Consider the following 15,335-nt stretch of genomic DNA (forward strand, 5'->3'; position numbering starts at 1 on the left):
GTAATAGACGCCGTCCCCGTCCTCCCAGCGCCAGGCAAAGCAGAGTAGTAGCCGGTCGTCTCCATGGCGCTGCGCTGGGCATGCTTGGGCAAAGCATAGCTGCCATGGAATGAATCTGTGTCGGAAAATAATTCGTATTGTGGGGTGGACGCGGCGGAGGCGAGCGTGCGAGGCGGGGCGGTTTTTTTTAACGTAGAGTAGGCGAGGAGGAGACGAGACCGATCCTTACGGGGTGATAGGTTGCCCGAACCAGGACGTCCGAAGAGCCATCCTATATCTCTCCATGTATTTGCGTTGTGTTTGATTGCTCTGTTTGTATCTTTTGTCTACATCTTTTTATTTGTTTGTCCTCTTTTATCCTGCACGTCTCCTTCCCTCATGATGCGGGATGACTTAATTCACCCAAAATGCAGAGACCCATGCGTTAGACATTAAAAAAAACTGATGCATGCATGCAACCAAATACAATCCCGTCTCGTATTAGACCAAAAGCAAAGACAATCAAACACGACCACCTACATAAGCTCAACCTAGCTTCTTTGGTCCTGCATAGCCTGACCATCCTGGCGCTAGTCCACAACCAATCACGCCCTATTTATCTGAGGAGGCCCTGTTTGCTGGACAGAAATCCAGTAACTTAGCTACAGCAAGTCCCAACGTAACTTGCGACCCTTCATCCACTGTCCAAGTACATCCAAAGGCTCACAGCACTTGCAACTAAAATAGAAATATCTATCCAATTTTGTGGACGCGGGAGCGACGGCCACATTCCCGCGCGGCCGCGCCAGACTCGCGTCGTCCTGACTCCTGCGACCCCGTTGGTCTCGCGCGCCGCCGCGGGCCTTGCCGCTGCCGGCTCCCCCACGCCTGTGACCATCCTGGACTCGCGCGTGGACATCGGGGGCGGCCGCGCCGGACTCGCGCCGTCCTGCGACCCGCCGATCCCACTAGTCTCGCGCGCCGCCGCGGGCCTTGCCCGTGGCTGCCGGCCTCCCGCGCGTCGTCCCCGCGACACCGCTGGCCTCCCGCGCCGCCGTGGGCGTCGTCTCCAGCCTCCCGTGACCCCGCTGGCCTCCCGTACCGCCGCAGGCCTCCTCGCGTGTCGCCGGCAGCCCATGGTGTTGTCGCGGCGCCGCAGGCCTCCTCCCGTGCCGCCGCCGTGGGAGATGAATCCTCTGTCGACCACAAAAGCTCAGTAAGGGTTCTTGTCTTTGCTATTTACTTATGCAAAATAGAACGAAGTCATATACAAGAATGCTTCCAAATTTAAGATTTAGTGAACCAAGAAAGGTTACATTGCTTGATTTCGTTATAGGACTATTATGTGCTTTAGCTTTTTTGCACCGTAGTATTACAGAACTAGTGGAATTAGAATTTTTATACACATATGTCCATTGTTTGGGTTACAGAACTAGTTGATGCCTGGGTTTTGCGAGTTGTGAAAGTTCATAATCTGAGTTGTGGAAGTTTGAAATCTGAGTTGTGGAAGGGAATGGCAGAATCTGATAAGAAGATACCTGAAATTGGTTTGAGCTTCAAAAATCCGGATGAGGCTTGGCAATTCGGGGTGGCCTATGGTGGGCGTACAGGCTTTGACGTGAGAAAAAGGTACACAAATATAAGCAAATTCGATCGTCAAGTCACTTCACGCAGATATGTACGTGCCAATGAAGGTTATAGAAGAAAAAGGCAAACTGATCATGTGACTAAGTGTTTTAGAGCTGAAACAAGAACTGCTTGCAAAGCTTGATGGCTATTTCATTGGATAGAGAGAAAGGAAATTATCGGTGAAGTCCAGCACGCTGTCAGCCAGCAGGGCCCATGCGCCTCGCGAGTGCCGTCGCGCAGAAAGCTGGAGCAAGCTTTCTCGTGCTCCACGGTCCACATCGATCAGCAGCAAGAGGCCGTAGGCATGCTGCTGCCCAGCCACATCCACCCACTTCGGCTCCTGTGCCTAGCCCTAGCATGTGTGTAGCCCCTACAATGGTCGTATATATGATGCAGATTTATTCTTTTAGCTACGTCTTATTAGACTATATTTTACTATGTCCGTTTGAACGTAAGTTCTATATTCAATTGATGTAAATTAATTATTTGTAAATGAGAATAACTAAAATTACTTGAACAATTATCTGATTATTTTTTAGCTTTTTTTATTTTATGTATGTTTTATTTGGTTGAATTTGCATTTCTTTAATTTATATTTGAATTTCTTCCAATTTTCCTTCCATATAAGTGATCTGGTAATTTTTCTTTTATTTTTATTTGTAATTTGTATTTTTTATCTGTTTTTCCTTTTGAATTTATTCAATTTGCATTTCATAAAAATAATCTGTGAAATTGTATTTTATCTAGTTCATTGGATTTTGATCTTGTGGTTTTTGCATATCGGGTGATTGATGGCTTCAAATCACTGGATTCTGTCTTCTTTACATAATCAAGTGATTTTTAGCCCTTGCTCACTCGGGTGACGGGAGGCCACAAATCACCTGAGTCTGCAGTAGACAGACTCAAAACTTATTAGTCCCATCTTGCTTCAACATCATACTTTCAGTAACGAGAATGCTACGCTTAGGGCGTCCAACGCCCTAGCCAGAATCGAATGGCTTATCCACCATCAAAACGCATCCTCGTACGAATAAAAAAAAATCCCGCGCCATGCTTATCTGCACGCCGCTTCCTTCCTATGCATCCAGCACAGTAGTATCCTCTCCCCTGCTCTCGTTTCGCAAACACAACATTATCCTCTCCCTTGCTGCTTCGATCTCCTCCCATCGATGCCAGCGCCTAAGTCGACAAAATTGGCAGCGCGGAGGAGAAGGGACTCGCCTCACGACTCGCGCTCGTGCTTAAGATGCGCAACCATCGGAGAGCGCGGCAAAGGATCCGACGGACGGCGGATGGTTCGATGACGGTGGGGCCTATGCGACATCACTTTTTGCCCCAGTCTGGCCTGAATCTGCGTAGGAGCTCGTCGGTGGCCGCATAGCCTCCCGTCCGTAGCTCCGTGCCGACGTCGAGCTCCGCGTCGACGAGCCTCCATTCGTCCAAGCAACAAGTACATGCTACGCTGAAAGCGTATGTTGCAAGCTTATGTTTCAAGTGTTTCAGATGTTTCATAGATATGTTACAAGTGTTTCATATGGATGTTGCAAAAGTAGATCGTGATGTTGCATATGTTGCAATGGTTGTACACGTATATTGCAAGCTTCTATTCCCAATGTTTCATCTATTTTGCAGATGTATGTTGCAAGTGTGTTTATTTAAATGTTGCATATGTTTCACACACATGTTGAACTGTTTTATCTGGATGTTGCGTGTTTTTGCAATGGTTTCGAGTGTTTTTCAGGTGTGTTTTACAAGTGTTTTAATGCATGTTTCAAGTGTTTTATCTGCCTTCAGACATATGTTGCAAGTGTTGCATCTCCCTCCTCGCCTTCTTCTACTTCGCCTCGGTGTCTCCACCTCCTTCCGACGTCGGCTGGGCATTCGTCACCCCTCCACCTCTTCTCGATGCTAGTAATGTTAGGGGTGGCGTGGACCCTGCTTGGGCGCGTGAAACGGCGTGGGAAAAGCACTGCAGGCACAGGCGTCCGGACGTTCGGACGCTAGCAAGCTCCTTTCAGTAAATAAAAAATTAACTACATGTGAAGGCCACTCAATGTAAATTATATTGTTATGATAGTATTTGAGAGGAATATTTGCACAAATTTTCTTTGTATAATACATTACACTTACACGTAATCCTATAAATTAAGCTCGCCCTTTCATTAGCCTCGAGAGCATGCATAGCTCTTATATATGTTTCTTCCTCGTGTTATCCACGACGACGCAACAACACGGCTGTGCTGCTGTACCACGCGTGCGCGCACCCACACGATCACACAATGACACAAGTCCGAAAAACCTGCACGCTTGCCTATCTCCCTCGTCTCATGCACGCGTCCGGCATGACAGACAGTGCCGGCTCGCTTGTCGGCCGCCGCCGTCGTATAAGAGGACGACGCGCGCCGCCGTCCTAGTTCCTCAGACGCAAAGGAGACCGCCCCTGGTCATCTGCAACCAGTGCGAGACTGCAAGCGGTAGATTGCGTGTCCAAGAGGTGCGGCGGAAGAAGGGGATGGCCGCTGGACGAGCGGCGGCCATGGTGGTGGCGTCGGGGGCGGTGCTGCTGCTCGCGGGCGGCGCGTACGTGGACTGCTACGACGACTGCATGTCCAGGATCGTTGGCCGACCACCACCCGTTGGACAAGAAGCACCAGGACGCTGCTGTCCGGCGGGTGGCGTTGCCCGACCACCCCTTCCACGAGACGCACGGCGCCGTCGAGCCGGCAGGGGAGCCGGATCCAGGCCACGTCGTCCGTCCCGCACGTGTCCCCGTCCTCCCCTGAACGTTGCCGGAGCGAGAGCGATGCTAGCTGTGTGTGCTCGTGGCGCCCGTATGTTAAGCACTAGAGCAAGTGTGTCATGTGTCAAATGTATATGCATGCCTTAATTATCTCACGTTTATGCAAGGGTATCAGTGTCAATTTGATGAGTGATTGTCATCTTCGAATAGACCGAGGAATGCATACGGCAGAGGTTTGCTCTGAAAGTGCACCAAGGGTGCCAGTGGGCGGTGGCGATACAAACTCATGTCCTAAATTGGAGCAAGCAAATGAAGACAAATTATCATCGATACATATTCACTAAATTTTTAGAGTTTTCATATTCACTAAATTCATACGAATTAAGTATGAATTCTTTGTGAACAAAGACATTTGCTCCGGCTTGAAAAGATATTACAAACTTGTCTAGTAATTAGTAATAGACAGTTGATGCATAGATGTTAGATGAGCTGAAGTAACCGGGCCCCATGAAGCAAAGCCTGCACATCGGGTCTTTAGTCCATCCCTTCTTTTGCGGTTATAAAATTCTACACAAGCAAGGTATTTGAGCTGATCCTGATCAAACTCTGCTCAAGCAAAGTCCAAGTGAAAACCTTGCATTTCAAATCTGATTGAGCTCTCCAAGTTGAGGTTATCTTTAATTTGAATATTTGAGCTACTGGTGAATTGAATACGGCCGTCCACCTCTAAAGTACTCCCTCCATTCCAAATTACAAGTCATTCTAATTTTCTTGGAGAGTTAAAGCACCTCAAGTTTGACCACAATTATAAAGATAATTACAAATATTTATGATATCAAATAGATATACTATAATAATATAATTAATAGAGAATATAATGTATTTGGTATCATAAATGTTATTATGTTATTATATATATTTAATCAAACTTGAGATGTTTTGATTCTCCAAAAAAGTTGGAATGACTTATAATTTGGGATGAGTATCTGAGATCCTCTATGGCTTTATCTGTTCACCTTGTTGTATGGCGTCGAGTCTGTTCCGAAGTGCCAAATTGCTTAATCTCTATGGTGGACTGCAAGGGGACGGCGTGGTTTGGCAAATAAAGTGGGTGTAATGCTTTCTGGATCAGTTTAAGACACAAATATTTGGGCTTCTGAAGCTATCTGCTGCTGCATGTGTTGGCAACAACTAGACACAACCAAACATAACAGATGAACAAACAAACATTTGCACATATTCGTATATACATACTTCATACTACAAGCATGCAAAAAATAGTACTTGCAGTTGGATCATATCAGATATTTGAAAGAAAAAAACATAACCTGGTACTGTAAGTCTGAGCAAAACTTTCTAAGAAATCATAATGTCAATGACTCTTGACTGATGATTCTTTTTAGCCCAAGGTGCGGCCATTGTGATCTGGACACCCATAGACAACAACTTTTTCTTTCTTTCAATCCATAAACCTATGTGCGCAACATCCTCTGCTCAGCATATAGAACTAAGACCTGACAGCAGACTATCTATGAACATTGAATAGTCTTGATTGAGGATCCAATTTTAGATGCTTCCCTGCCATACTTGTTGAGTCATCTTCAGTGGCAGCCCCGTCTTTCTTCATATGCATAGCTTTCACTAGTATCTTGGTCCTAGGTTCTGGAATCATACCTCTAGACTTCATTGTTGTGTAGTACTGCAGAGCTTCATCGATCTTGCCTTGGGAATGAAGACCATGAACCATTATAGTAAATGACCGTTGATCTGGGCCTGACCCACTCCTCTCCATCTCATCCCATACCTGTTGCACCCCCTTCTCATATTTCCAGTTGATATAAAGGTTCAATATTAAGTTATATGTATCAGAATCCAATTTACAGCCGATTTGCTCCATCCTCTGCATCAAAGCAATGACATCTTTAGGTTTTTCAGTTGTCTTCAGAATGTAGGAGAATGTCCTATTGTTTGGAGAGCAGCCCTTTGCTTCCATTTCATCCAAAAGTTCATAAACTTTTTCCATCCTTTTTATCTTACATAAGTATTTTATCAAAGTGTTGTAGGTAGCCACATCGGCTTGACAAAGCCGGTCATTCATCTCACCAAAAATCTCAAGTGCTTCTGGAATTCGTTTCTTGAAGCACAGCTGGTCAATGATACAATTGCAAATCGCGACATCAGGATTAATCCCTTTCTCCCACATACTTTTGAACAGCTTCACCGCGGCACTAATTCTGCCATTTTTGGCCAGTGCGTTTAGGAATGTACCATATGTGAACAGGTCTCGTTCAACCTTGGATGCAATGATATCATTCCAAACCCTTAGAGCGTCTCTCCAGCTTCCCTTGACACACCAACCGTTTAGTATAATGTTCCAGCTCTTTGTGACATGCGGGAACTCATCTTTCTTCTCACGGAACAGTGCCTCCGCCTCCTCGACATGCTTATACCGGCACAGCGACATCAGGAGTATCTGGAACCCGACCAAGTCGAGCTCAAACCCGTAATCCTTCCTCAGGTAGAACACCTCTATCGCCTTGTGCACCTTGTGCGCACCCGCGTACCGGTTCAACAGCACGGCGAACATCTTATTCGTCACAACCACCACACGCCGCTCCTCAGGAATCTCGTCAAACAGCTGCCTCATGTGCCTGACCTTCTTCATCCGCCCAAGAATGTCCAGCATCTCAGTGTAGGCCCTCGACCCGTGGGCATACTCCGGCAGGGTTGCCGCCCAGTTGAAGAACGCCAGGGAGACCTGCCAGTTGGACCGCTGCTTCTGGAGGACCGTGAGGATAATATCCTCATCCATGTGGACCGCGAACCGACGAAGAGCATCGCTGAGATCAGCGTTGTCAGCATTATTGGTGGACTTGAGAACCTCCAGTACTTCGCTGGCGTAGGCGTCCGTGAGACGATCTGACATGCCGGCAGTGGCGTGGCAGAACCTTGGTGACCCAAGAAGGTTTCCACTCTGAACAACAACCTGGCGAAACGGTGGAGACAAGCCCACCGAAGGCAAGAACCCCTCCGCGGCATTGCGTCGAACGGTTGGTGTGCAGTGCGAGGCAAGAACGCCGAGCCTCTTGAGATCTGCGCATGAAACACCAGCATCAGCAGCGAGTTAGTCAACGTCACGAGAAACCAAAAATAGGATTTCTTTTTTTTCTCCGCTGTTGGATAGAGGATTCCATCGCACTCGTTGAGAGTAGAGCTTCTTCGGGCAATGAGAAGAGGAAGGCGGTGGACACGATGCGTACCGGAGAGGGGATTGCTGAACCTGCAGGCGGCGGCGAGGATCGCGGACTCAAGCCGCGGCGGCGGCATCGTGCTACAGGAGTACCAACGGTACCGCCGCGGCGAGGGCCAATTGAACAGTACAGGTACACTTCCAGTTCCAGACAGTCAAATCGATGGAGGCCACAGGCACGGGTGCCGGCGGAGGTGGCGGCCTCGAGAATAGAGTTGCCGGAGTTGGCGTGGCGCTTTTCCGCAGACTGGAGCAGGCCACGGCGCCGCGCGGGCAGCGTGCCGTCGGCGCGTGCGTGCGTCTCAGTTGTCGAGCGGGCGGACGGCGCTGGCCACTAGGCGAGGGCGAGGGCGGAGGGCGGCGCGCAGTCAGCAGTCGCAGTATCACAGAGGAGAAGGATGGGAAGAGGGGAGCTCTCGCTTTGCTCGGCTATCCGGCTCGGGCCTCGGGTCCAAGATTTATGGGCCGGCCCGCGGCAGGCGAGCTCGCATGCTGAACTGTGACGTACACAGCCCACCAGAGGTCCAGTGAAGGTGGGGGCCCACGAAGCCTGACTTGCGGAGCCGGAGCAGGCAAGTGAAGTGCCACCGGTCACCTGCTCTCCCGCCAAATCCTCTTCACCCACCGGGGCTTGCTGAACCTGCAGGAGGCGCCGAGGATCGCGGACTCGAGCCGCAGCGGCGGCATCGTGCTACAGCAGTAACAGCTCTACCGCGGCGAGGGTTGCGGTACACTTGCAGACAGTCCCGTCTCCAGTCAGGGGAGGCGGAGGCCAGAGGCACGGGTGCCGGAGGCGGCGGAGATGGCGGCCTCGGGAGCTCCGGAGTTGGTGCGGCGCTTTTGCACAGACTGGAGCAGGCCACGGCGCCGCGCGGGCAGCGTGCCGTCGGCGCGTGCGTCTCAGTTGTCGGCGAATTTTATAGAGGTAAAACTCAGGTTTAATTCAGAAATCATGAAATTAAAAAAAAAGAACAAGATCATCGTTGTCCTCCAAAGTAGAGCACACAAAGGTTATGCTCATATCTGATGGATATTGTGTGAATAATCGAAATATGTTGTGGAATATAGAAAATATAGTATGTGAACAAAACGAGAGAAAAAAGATAAAAATGAATCTAATAGTGGGCTGAAATTTGTGCCTGAATATAGAGGTGAAAAAACTAAATAAGTACTCAGGTAAGACCTGATTGTGGTTAGAGTTGGGAGGGGCTTATACGAGAGAAAAACAACTGCCGCCACAGCTCTTCCCCACAGGAACGCCTTGGTCCCCTCCTCTTGGCCACCAGTGTCACAGGAGTGAGGACCTGATCCCTCTGTCATTTTTAGTTTTTTTTAGACTTTTGTTCTTTTAGGGTTTGGTTTCTGCCATCATCAGTGAGGTGGTGGCGATGATGATGCGCTAGAATAAGGTTTGTCCGGCCTCTCCCTACCTCATCTACATTCGATCCGGCATTGACGAAGGGCCAATGAGAGTTTGGTCCGTCAGATCTGTTAGTTCTCTTCAGATCTTAGTGTTAGTTGGTGTGTTGATCGGGAAAAGCAGTCAGTTGGCTCTCTTCATGACGACTTCGACCTCTTTCTTTTGCCGATGTTCTTTCAGGGGAATCTAGATCTCGTTGCCAGTGACGAGTGGATTTTGCGGTCTTCAAAACCTTGTATGGCGAGGGAGTTTGTGACGCCGGTTCCGTGCCTTATGCATTGTGACGGTTGATCCTATATATAGTGTGGTTTTATACCTTGGAGATGACAAAGGTTAGGGTCAGCGAGTTCAGTTCAAATTCAGACAGCCAGGATCTCATAGCTAGGTAGCTTCCAAGAGTTAGGCAAAAGTTGGTAATATGCGTCCCTCTTATCTAAACCACAACTGCTTCTTTAGTTTCGAATACTGAAGTATTGAGCATACTTATGTTATTTTCCTTAGCACAACCAACTAACAGAAGATATCAGTTGTTGATTAGTTTTCACAGTACCATTTCGTTTGGAAATACCAGAGTACTATATATTTTCGTACCTTTTGTTTGGAATAAGGTTTACCCAAATATGTGAGCTAACATTTTGACTTATACCCGCACGCTTTATAATGGAATACTTGATGACAAGTTTATAGATCACGAAGAAATATCCCTTGAGAATGGAGGGGCCTAGAGGATGAATCCTGAGACTAGTGAAGTGGTTCTTCAGTTACCAGATCCAATTGGTTGGCACTTTTAAGACTTCATTTGTAGCCAAAACCCCATGCAGTTCCAAAGGCTCCTCGCAATAATTCTCCCTATAATCTCTTTCCCTTCTTTAAAGTAAAAATAAAATCAAACGATAGAAGAATGCCACACCCGTGATTTAAAGGCAACACACGCCCGCGCACCCACCCATGCACACGTACGATCTATTAGCACTAAAAAATATTAGTACCAGTGGATCCAAACAGACCTACTAATTTGTAGATTAAGCGCTACTAATTATTAGGGACAGTTTGGATCCCTTTATTTTTTTATTAAGAAATTAGAATCTACTTAGGGTCCCTTTGGAGCACAGGAATTTCACGGGAATTGTACAGTAATATATAGATTATTTAAGGCAACCGTTCAACCCTCCAAATTTCATCAGTATGAAACTTGCCTCAGATGCACACCGCGTCCTGAATTACTGCAAATAATATAGCTACCTAAAAGAAAATTTTAAAAGGAGAATTTTGCTGACGCCATGGGTACTGTCTTAGAAAGGAGATGGCAGCACATCTTAGTCTGCACCAATGCTTTACAGGATGAGGTCAAAACACCACTGCGTGTTTGCTGCTAAGCTGCATAGGCAAGCAACTGAATAGGGAGGAGATGCTATCAGCGCTGATGGTAGATGCCACTGCCTGAGTGGGCACCATACGCATATGGGTTAATGCTGCTGCCAATTCCCATGGTAGCTGGCTCCATACCAGTTGTTGAAGTATAGACGGGGTGTGCCTGGAAACAGCAACTTCTAATTAAGTTCACTGTATGATAAAAGCAGTACAGATAGAAGACATATAAATGATTAAATCTTTGTAAACTATTATATGACAATGAATTAAATCAAGCTTATTCGAATGTTTTAGTCCCTTTTGGAATTCTTTTCACGTTTATAAACATGGTGTCCATGATTTCTAGAGCTTTCTAATCACACGACACAAGGAGATTATAGCACATTAAATAATTTCTGGTAAGAGTATATATATGAAAGTAAGGCCCTGTTTGGATGACGCAGTTTTCGGAAACGGTAGTATCATAAAACTTATAGTTTTCTAAGCCAAAAAAAACCAAAGACACAAAACTGTGGTTTAGAAGAAAAAGATAATGAGTGGAGTTTCTAAAACTCTAAAAAAGACTACAGTTTTCACAAAACTACGGTTTTAGATACTATAAGATTTGTTGTATCGAAACACTCGGTAACTTTTGAAAATTGGTGAAGTATTTTGCAAAACCATTATGTTTCTCCAATACTTCAAAATGCTTTGCATCTAGATAAGGCCTAAACTTTAATAATAAGAGATTGCCTTTTCTAAAACAGCAGGTCAAATGAGGACATGGGTTCGTATCATAAAAGCTGCACAATTTTTTTACCGTGTGAGGTCGAAATGCCATGCTAGGTGTAGTCTGCTGCTCCTGCAGCAGTGGCTGCCGCGGCAGCGATTGATAATTGACATAGCTTTGTATGTTAGGTGCAAGGGCCGACGGTGGATAGACAGGATTGTAGGGTCCAGCCCACCTGTTGAAGCATGACGGCGGAGGCGGCGGTTGGAGAAGCACAATGCCTCCAAATTCTAAGTTTTTTCACTCTCTCTTCATTACATCAATTTTTAGCCGTTTGCATGGAGTATTAAATATAGGTAAAAAAATAACTAATTACACAGTTTAGTTGGAAATCACGAGATGAATCTTTTGAGCCTAGTTGGTCCACGATTGAACAATATTTACCAAATAAGACGAAAGTGGTACTATTTATCAGGTTCAAAAAACTTTCAATCTAAACAAGGCCCTAATTTATGTCGCTGTATGATGACTAAAAATGTGCACATTGGAAACAGTGCATATGAAATACGACATACCGGATTGGTCTGATGGAGCCATGATGAGTACCCACTGTAGCCAGGCTGCTCGTACCTGTTAAAGCATAGCCGCGGAGGCTGGAAATGGCACATTAGAATTAATTTTGTTGTGTGACACATAAGAAACATGATATACTGGATTCAGCAGACCATATTGTTTTGATTAGGATGGGCCTGTGAGATAAGAACATTCTGTACAGTACTCTGAGCTCCATTTTGTGCATGGTTGACTTTCTCAGCCAAGAGCCTGAGGACGGCAAATCCGATTATACAAAAGAGCTCCAATATTAGCTAAAACTAATGAGCGATAGCTTTCAGCATATTCAATGGTTTGATAATTTAAAACAGATCATCATTGCACAGATATTCAAAGAACAGAGTAAGAAACCTGCCTTGGACGTTTGTTCTCAGATTCATAGGAACTGGGCTCACCCACACGGATCTACAGACACAAGGGAGGAAACATTAGCAGGTCAGGTGGGAACTGGGAATTCTTTGAAATAAGAAGACCAGCGCATGATAGAAAATACTTACAGCTGTACTGTTTGGCTTATTGGCAGAGCTGTCCATCAGTGCAATCTGGCTTGCTGAGACTTTAATGCCTACAGAAACAGGTAAACTCATAAGCAATACCATAGTCCTAAACAGAGAATCAGTAGTGCTCAAGTTATTTTACTTTTGCAGACTCATATGGAGTGCAAAATAGCACGCAGTTTGTAAATATCCTCTCACCCAAGCATAGAATCATTTGAATTCTTTGATAAGCATTAGCGCAGATAAAAAATCTGGCTGCCCAGCACAGATTGTCATGTGGGGCCGGACATTCGCAAGGCAGCGCAGGGCGCGAGACATCCGCAGGGCAGCAGAGCGGGCTGCAGCGCGCGACGCAGCAAGGGCCGCGATCACCTCGGACGAGGATGGCAGGGCCGGACCCAATGGCTAGGAGAAAATTAGGCCTTAAAATTAGGATCGTTTGTTTCCAAGTTTGTTAGCCGGTTGGCTCATATATTCCCGGGACTCCAAACAATGAAGGGGAATCAGTTATCATCTAATCTCCTACCTCTACTCTCGTTAAGCCACCAGCAGAGGGGTATAACCTCGCGGTGAGGACTGGAGCGCGACTACGAACTACGTAGTCGCGGGCCGCCGTCGTTGAGTAAGGCGCTTGACAACCTGGTGCCAAGGCGCTTGACACAGATTAAGACTGGATTCTACACAGTATAAATAAAAATCAACAGAGAATATAACCTTACATGCCCTGTATCTATTGTAAACAAAAAGTTTAAATGAGATTAAGATATTGTCATAAAGGCAAGGTACAAAAACCAGATATCCCTACTTCTCACAGCAGAAACCACGAGTAATAACAAACATATATATGGTGTGGAGCTTCAAAGGGTGTAAGCAGCAAACAATATAATTGTCCAACAGTGTTGTCACAGGCGTGTTGATATCAAGAGAAGGTCAACAATTACCTGGAGTCATTTTCATTTCAGGTTGTTCGCCAATGCACAGGGACGCAATATTTGCTGCGAAGGGGGATATTTTCCAAAAGTAAGCACTCCAGGTGCTTCCACTTTCAGTGTCTTCTCCACAAGGTCGACAGCAGCCAGCACCGGTACACCCAATTGCCGGCTAAACAACTTGAGGTAAAGGATGTCATTACCGTCCGTGCTCAGGGTGGGCCGAGCACACTGCATGTTCTTGAATGTCAGGCTCCCAGCAGATTCACTCTTCTTGCTGGACACCGACACGCTGAAAACACCGAGTCATCGGCCAAAATGTCATTCACATCAACAACGCTTCATTTGAGCCAAAAGTTCGACCCTATCTCCCTAGTCCATATAGTGGCACTCCAACCATTCGCTGAGCGCTGAATCTTAGGCTTGTTTTTCCACTGGTTTGTGCTTGCTCAGCATGATCAATTCTGAATCATAGAACACATCCTTGGTCCTTGGGTCAAAAGGCTTTTCAGGAGGATCATCTGTAATCTCTCTTACAATCACACGGTGTTCTATCTCAATAAACTTGATCAGACCATCAACACAGGTGACATCCCGAAAAAGCCTAACTCCTGGGAGGAATTTCTTCACTTTTTCTCTGTTTTCAGGCAAGGGCTCAGGCAATGGGATGTATTGCGCACGATGGGGTTCTTTTAGTATGTCACATGTCACTATACCTTGCAGCAAATCGACCCATAACACCAAGCCATCTCCGAGTGTGAAGACCTTGTCCGGCATAATTGCACCGACCTCAGGACATGGATTGGGCAGTTCCTTAGTCGTCCATGTTGTATCCTCAGACGAGTAGATGTGAAGCCGGTAATCTTTATTCACCGTGCCAAGGAGTGCAATCAGGAGATAATGGCCATCGTCACCGCGGGGCACGATTCCAAACTCCACTCCGTGCAGCCTATAATGATATGGAATAAGCGGGATGCTTTCGAGGGACGGGGACTTGGGGTGGCCCTTGTAGATGAAGTATTCATCCTGGTCGTCTCCGGCCAAGAGGGTCATAAGGAATCTGCCATGTGCGCCCGCAACGACTGAATTAACTCTCAGGTCGACGTCCTTGGAGTCGGAGTTAGGAGCCTTGATGCAGTGGAAGGTGTAGAAGGACACCGCCGGTGGATCAGCGATCCAGAAGGTGATCTCCACGGTATGGTTGTCCTTCGATCTGGCTCTGGCCGTGATGTCGTTCCTACTGGCGGCGAAGTACGCCTCCTCCGCGAGGAGAATCGACGCCGGCCAAGGGCAGACGTTCCCTGCGTCGCTCGATCCGGACGCCATCCCCGAGGGAGCGGCGCCGCGCGGAGGACAGCCCGCGAAGATGGCCGACTTCGGCCAGGGTTCAGGAGAAGGCAGGCAGCACGCAGGTCCATGATTTCTGTGTAGAGAATGGGCCGGCCCGCGGCAGGCGAGCTCTCATGCTGAACTGTGACGTACACAGCCCACTAGAGGTCCAGTGAAGGTGGGGGCCCACGTAGCCTGACTGCGGAGCCGGAGCAGGCAAGTGAAGTGCCACCGGTCACCTGCTCTCCCGCCAAATCCTCTTCACCCACCCGAACCACGGGACAGACGCTCCCGCTCCCGCTCCGCTAGCGCTAATAAACCTCACGCCGCGCGCGAGCTCTCCAGCAACCGCCACCCCCATGGCGTTCCCCTTCCCCTCCCTCTCCCTCGCGGGCCTCCTCGCGCGCCGCGCGCTGTTGCTCTACGCGGCCGCGTGGACGGCAGTGGCCACCACGGCCGTGGCCGTGGCGGCATTCGCGCCGGAGCTCGCCTTCGTCTGGGCCGTCGGGCCCGGGGCGCCGCTCTCCCGGGCGTGCCCGGGCACCACCACCGGCAATGGCGACGGGTTCACCGTCGGCCTGCCGGTCGACGGCCCGCCGTGGGACGCCGTCTGCGTGCCCGCCAGCATGTTCGGACGGGCAAAGCCCGATGTCATCGTGCCCCTCGTGTTCGCCGTCGTCGTGGTAACCGGCGCCGTCTGGTTCACCACGGCCGTTGGGGTGTGGGAGGATGAACATGACGACGAGCCATCTTCGCCGGCTGTGTTTCTAGAACAAGTATAGGCTGTGTTTGTGTGATTCTCGATCTGTTTACATACATGAAGCAGTAATTTTGTGGTGTATATAAGATATGAATCTTGGATCTTGGCTT

The 15,335-nt window shown here is 47.9% G+C and overlaps 2 protein-coding genes and 2 pseudogenes across 2 annotated transcripts; 2 read left to right on the forward strand and 2 right to left on the reverse strand.

The window, feature by feature from the left end:
- Nucleotides 1-4,043: 4,043 nt before the first annotated feature.
- On the forward strand, nt 4,044-4,529 carry LOC136461779 (uncharacterized; annotated as a pseudogene).
- A 1,042-nt stretch (nt 4,530-5,571) lies between these two features.
- LOC136461758 (putative pentatricopeptide repeat-containing protein At3g15200) lies at nt 5,572-7,939 on the reverse strand. The gene is made up of 2 exons (XM_066461065.1): nt 7,609-7,939; nt 5,572-7,441 (listed from the first exon to the last, which is right to left on the reverse strand). Exons 1-2 carry the CDS (start codon nt 7,673-7,675, stop codon nt 5,874-5,876), a joined length of 1,635 nt encoding a protein of 544 aa, XP_066317162.1. The 5' UTR covers nt 7,676-7,939; the 3' UTR covers nt 5,572-5,873.
- Nucleotides 7,940-10,290: 2,351 nt separating this feature from the next.
- LOC136460288 (uncharacterized) lies at nt 10,291-14,559 on the reverse strand (annotated as a pseudogene).
- A 265-nt stretch (nt 14,560-14,824) lies between these two features.
- LOC136461777 (uncharacterized) lies at nt 14,825-15,247 on the forward strand. The gene has a single exon (XM_066461089.1). It carries the CDS (start codon nt 14,825-14,827, stop codon nt 15,245-15,247), a length of 423 nt encoding a protein of 140 aa, XP_066317186.1.
- The last annotated feature ends 88 nt before the right edge of the window (nt 15,248-15,335 follow it).

Source organism: Miscanthus floridulus, chromosome 6 (assembly GCF_019320115.1).
Source record: "Miscanthus floridulus cultivar M001 chromosome 6, ASM1932011v1, whole genome shotgun sequence".
Classification (NCBI taxonomy): domain Eukaryota; kingdom Viridiplantae; phylum Streptophyta; class Magnoliopsida; order Poales; family Poaceae; genus Miscanthus; species Miscanthus floridulus.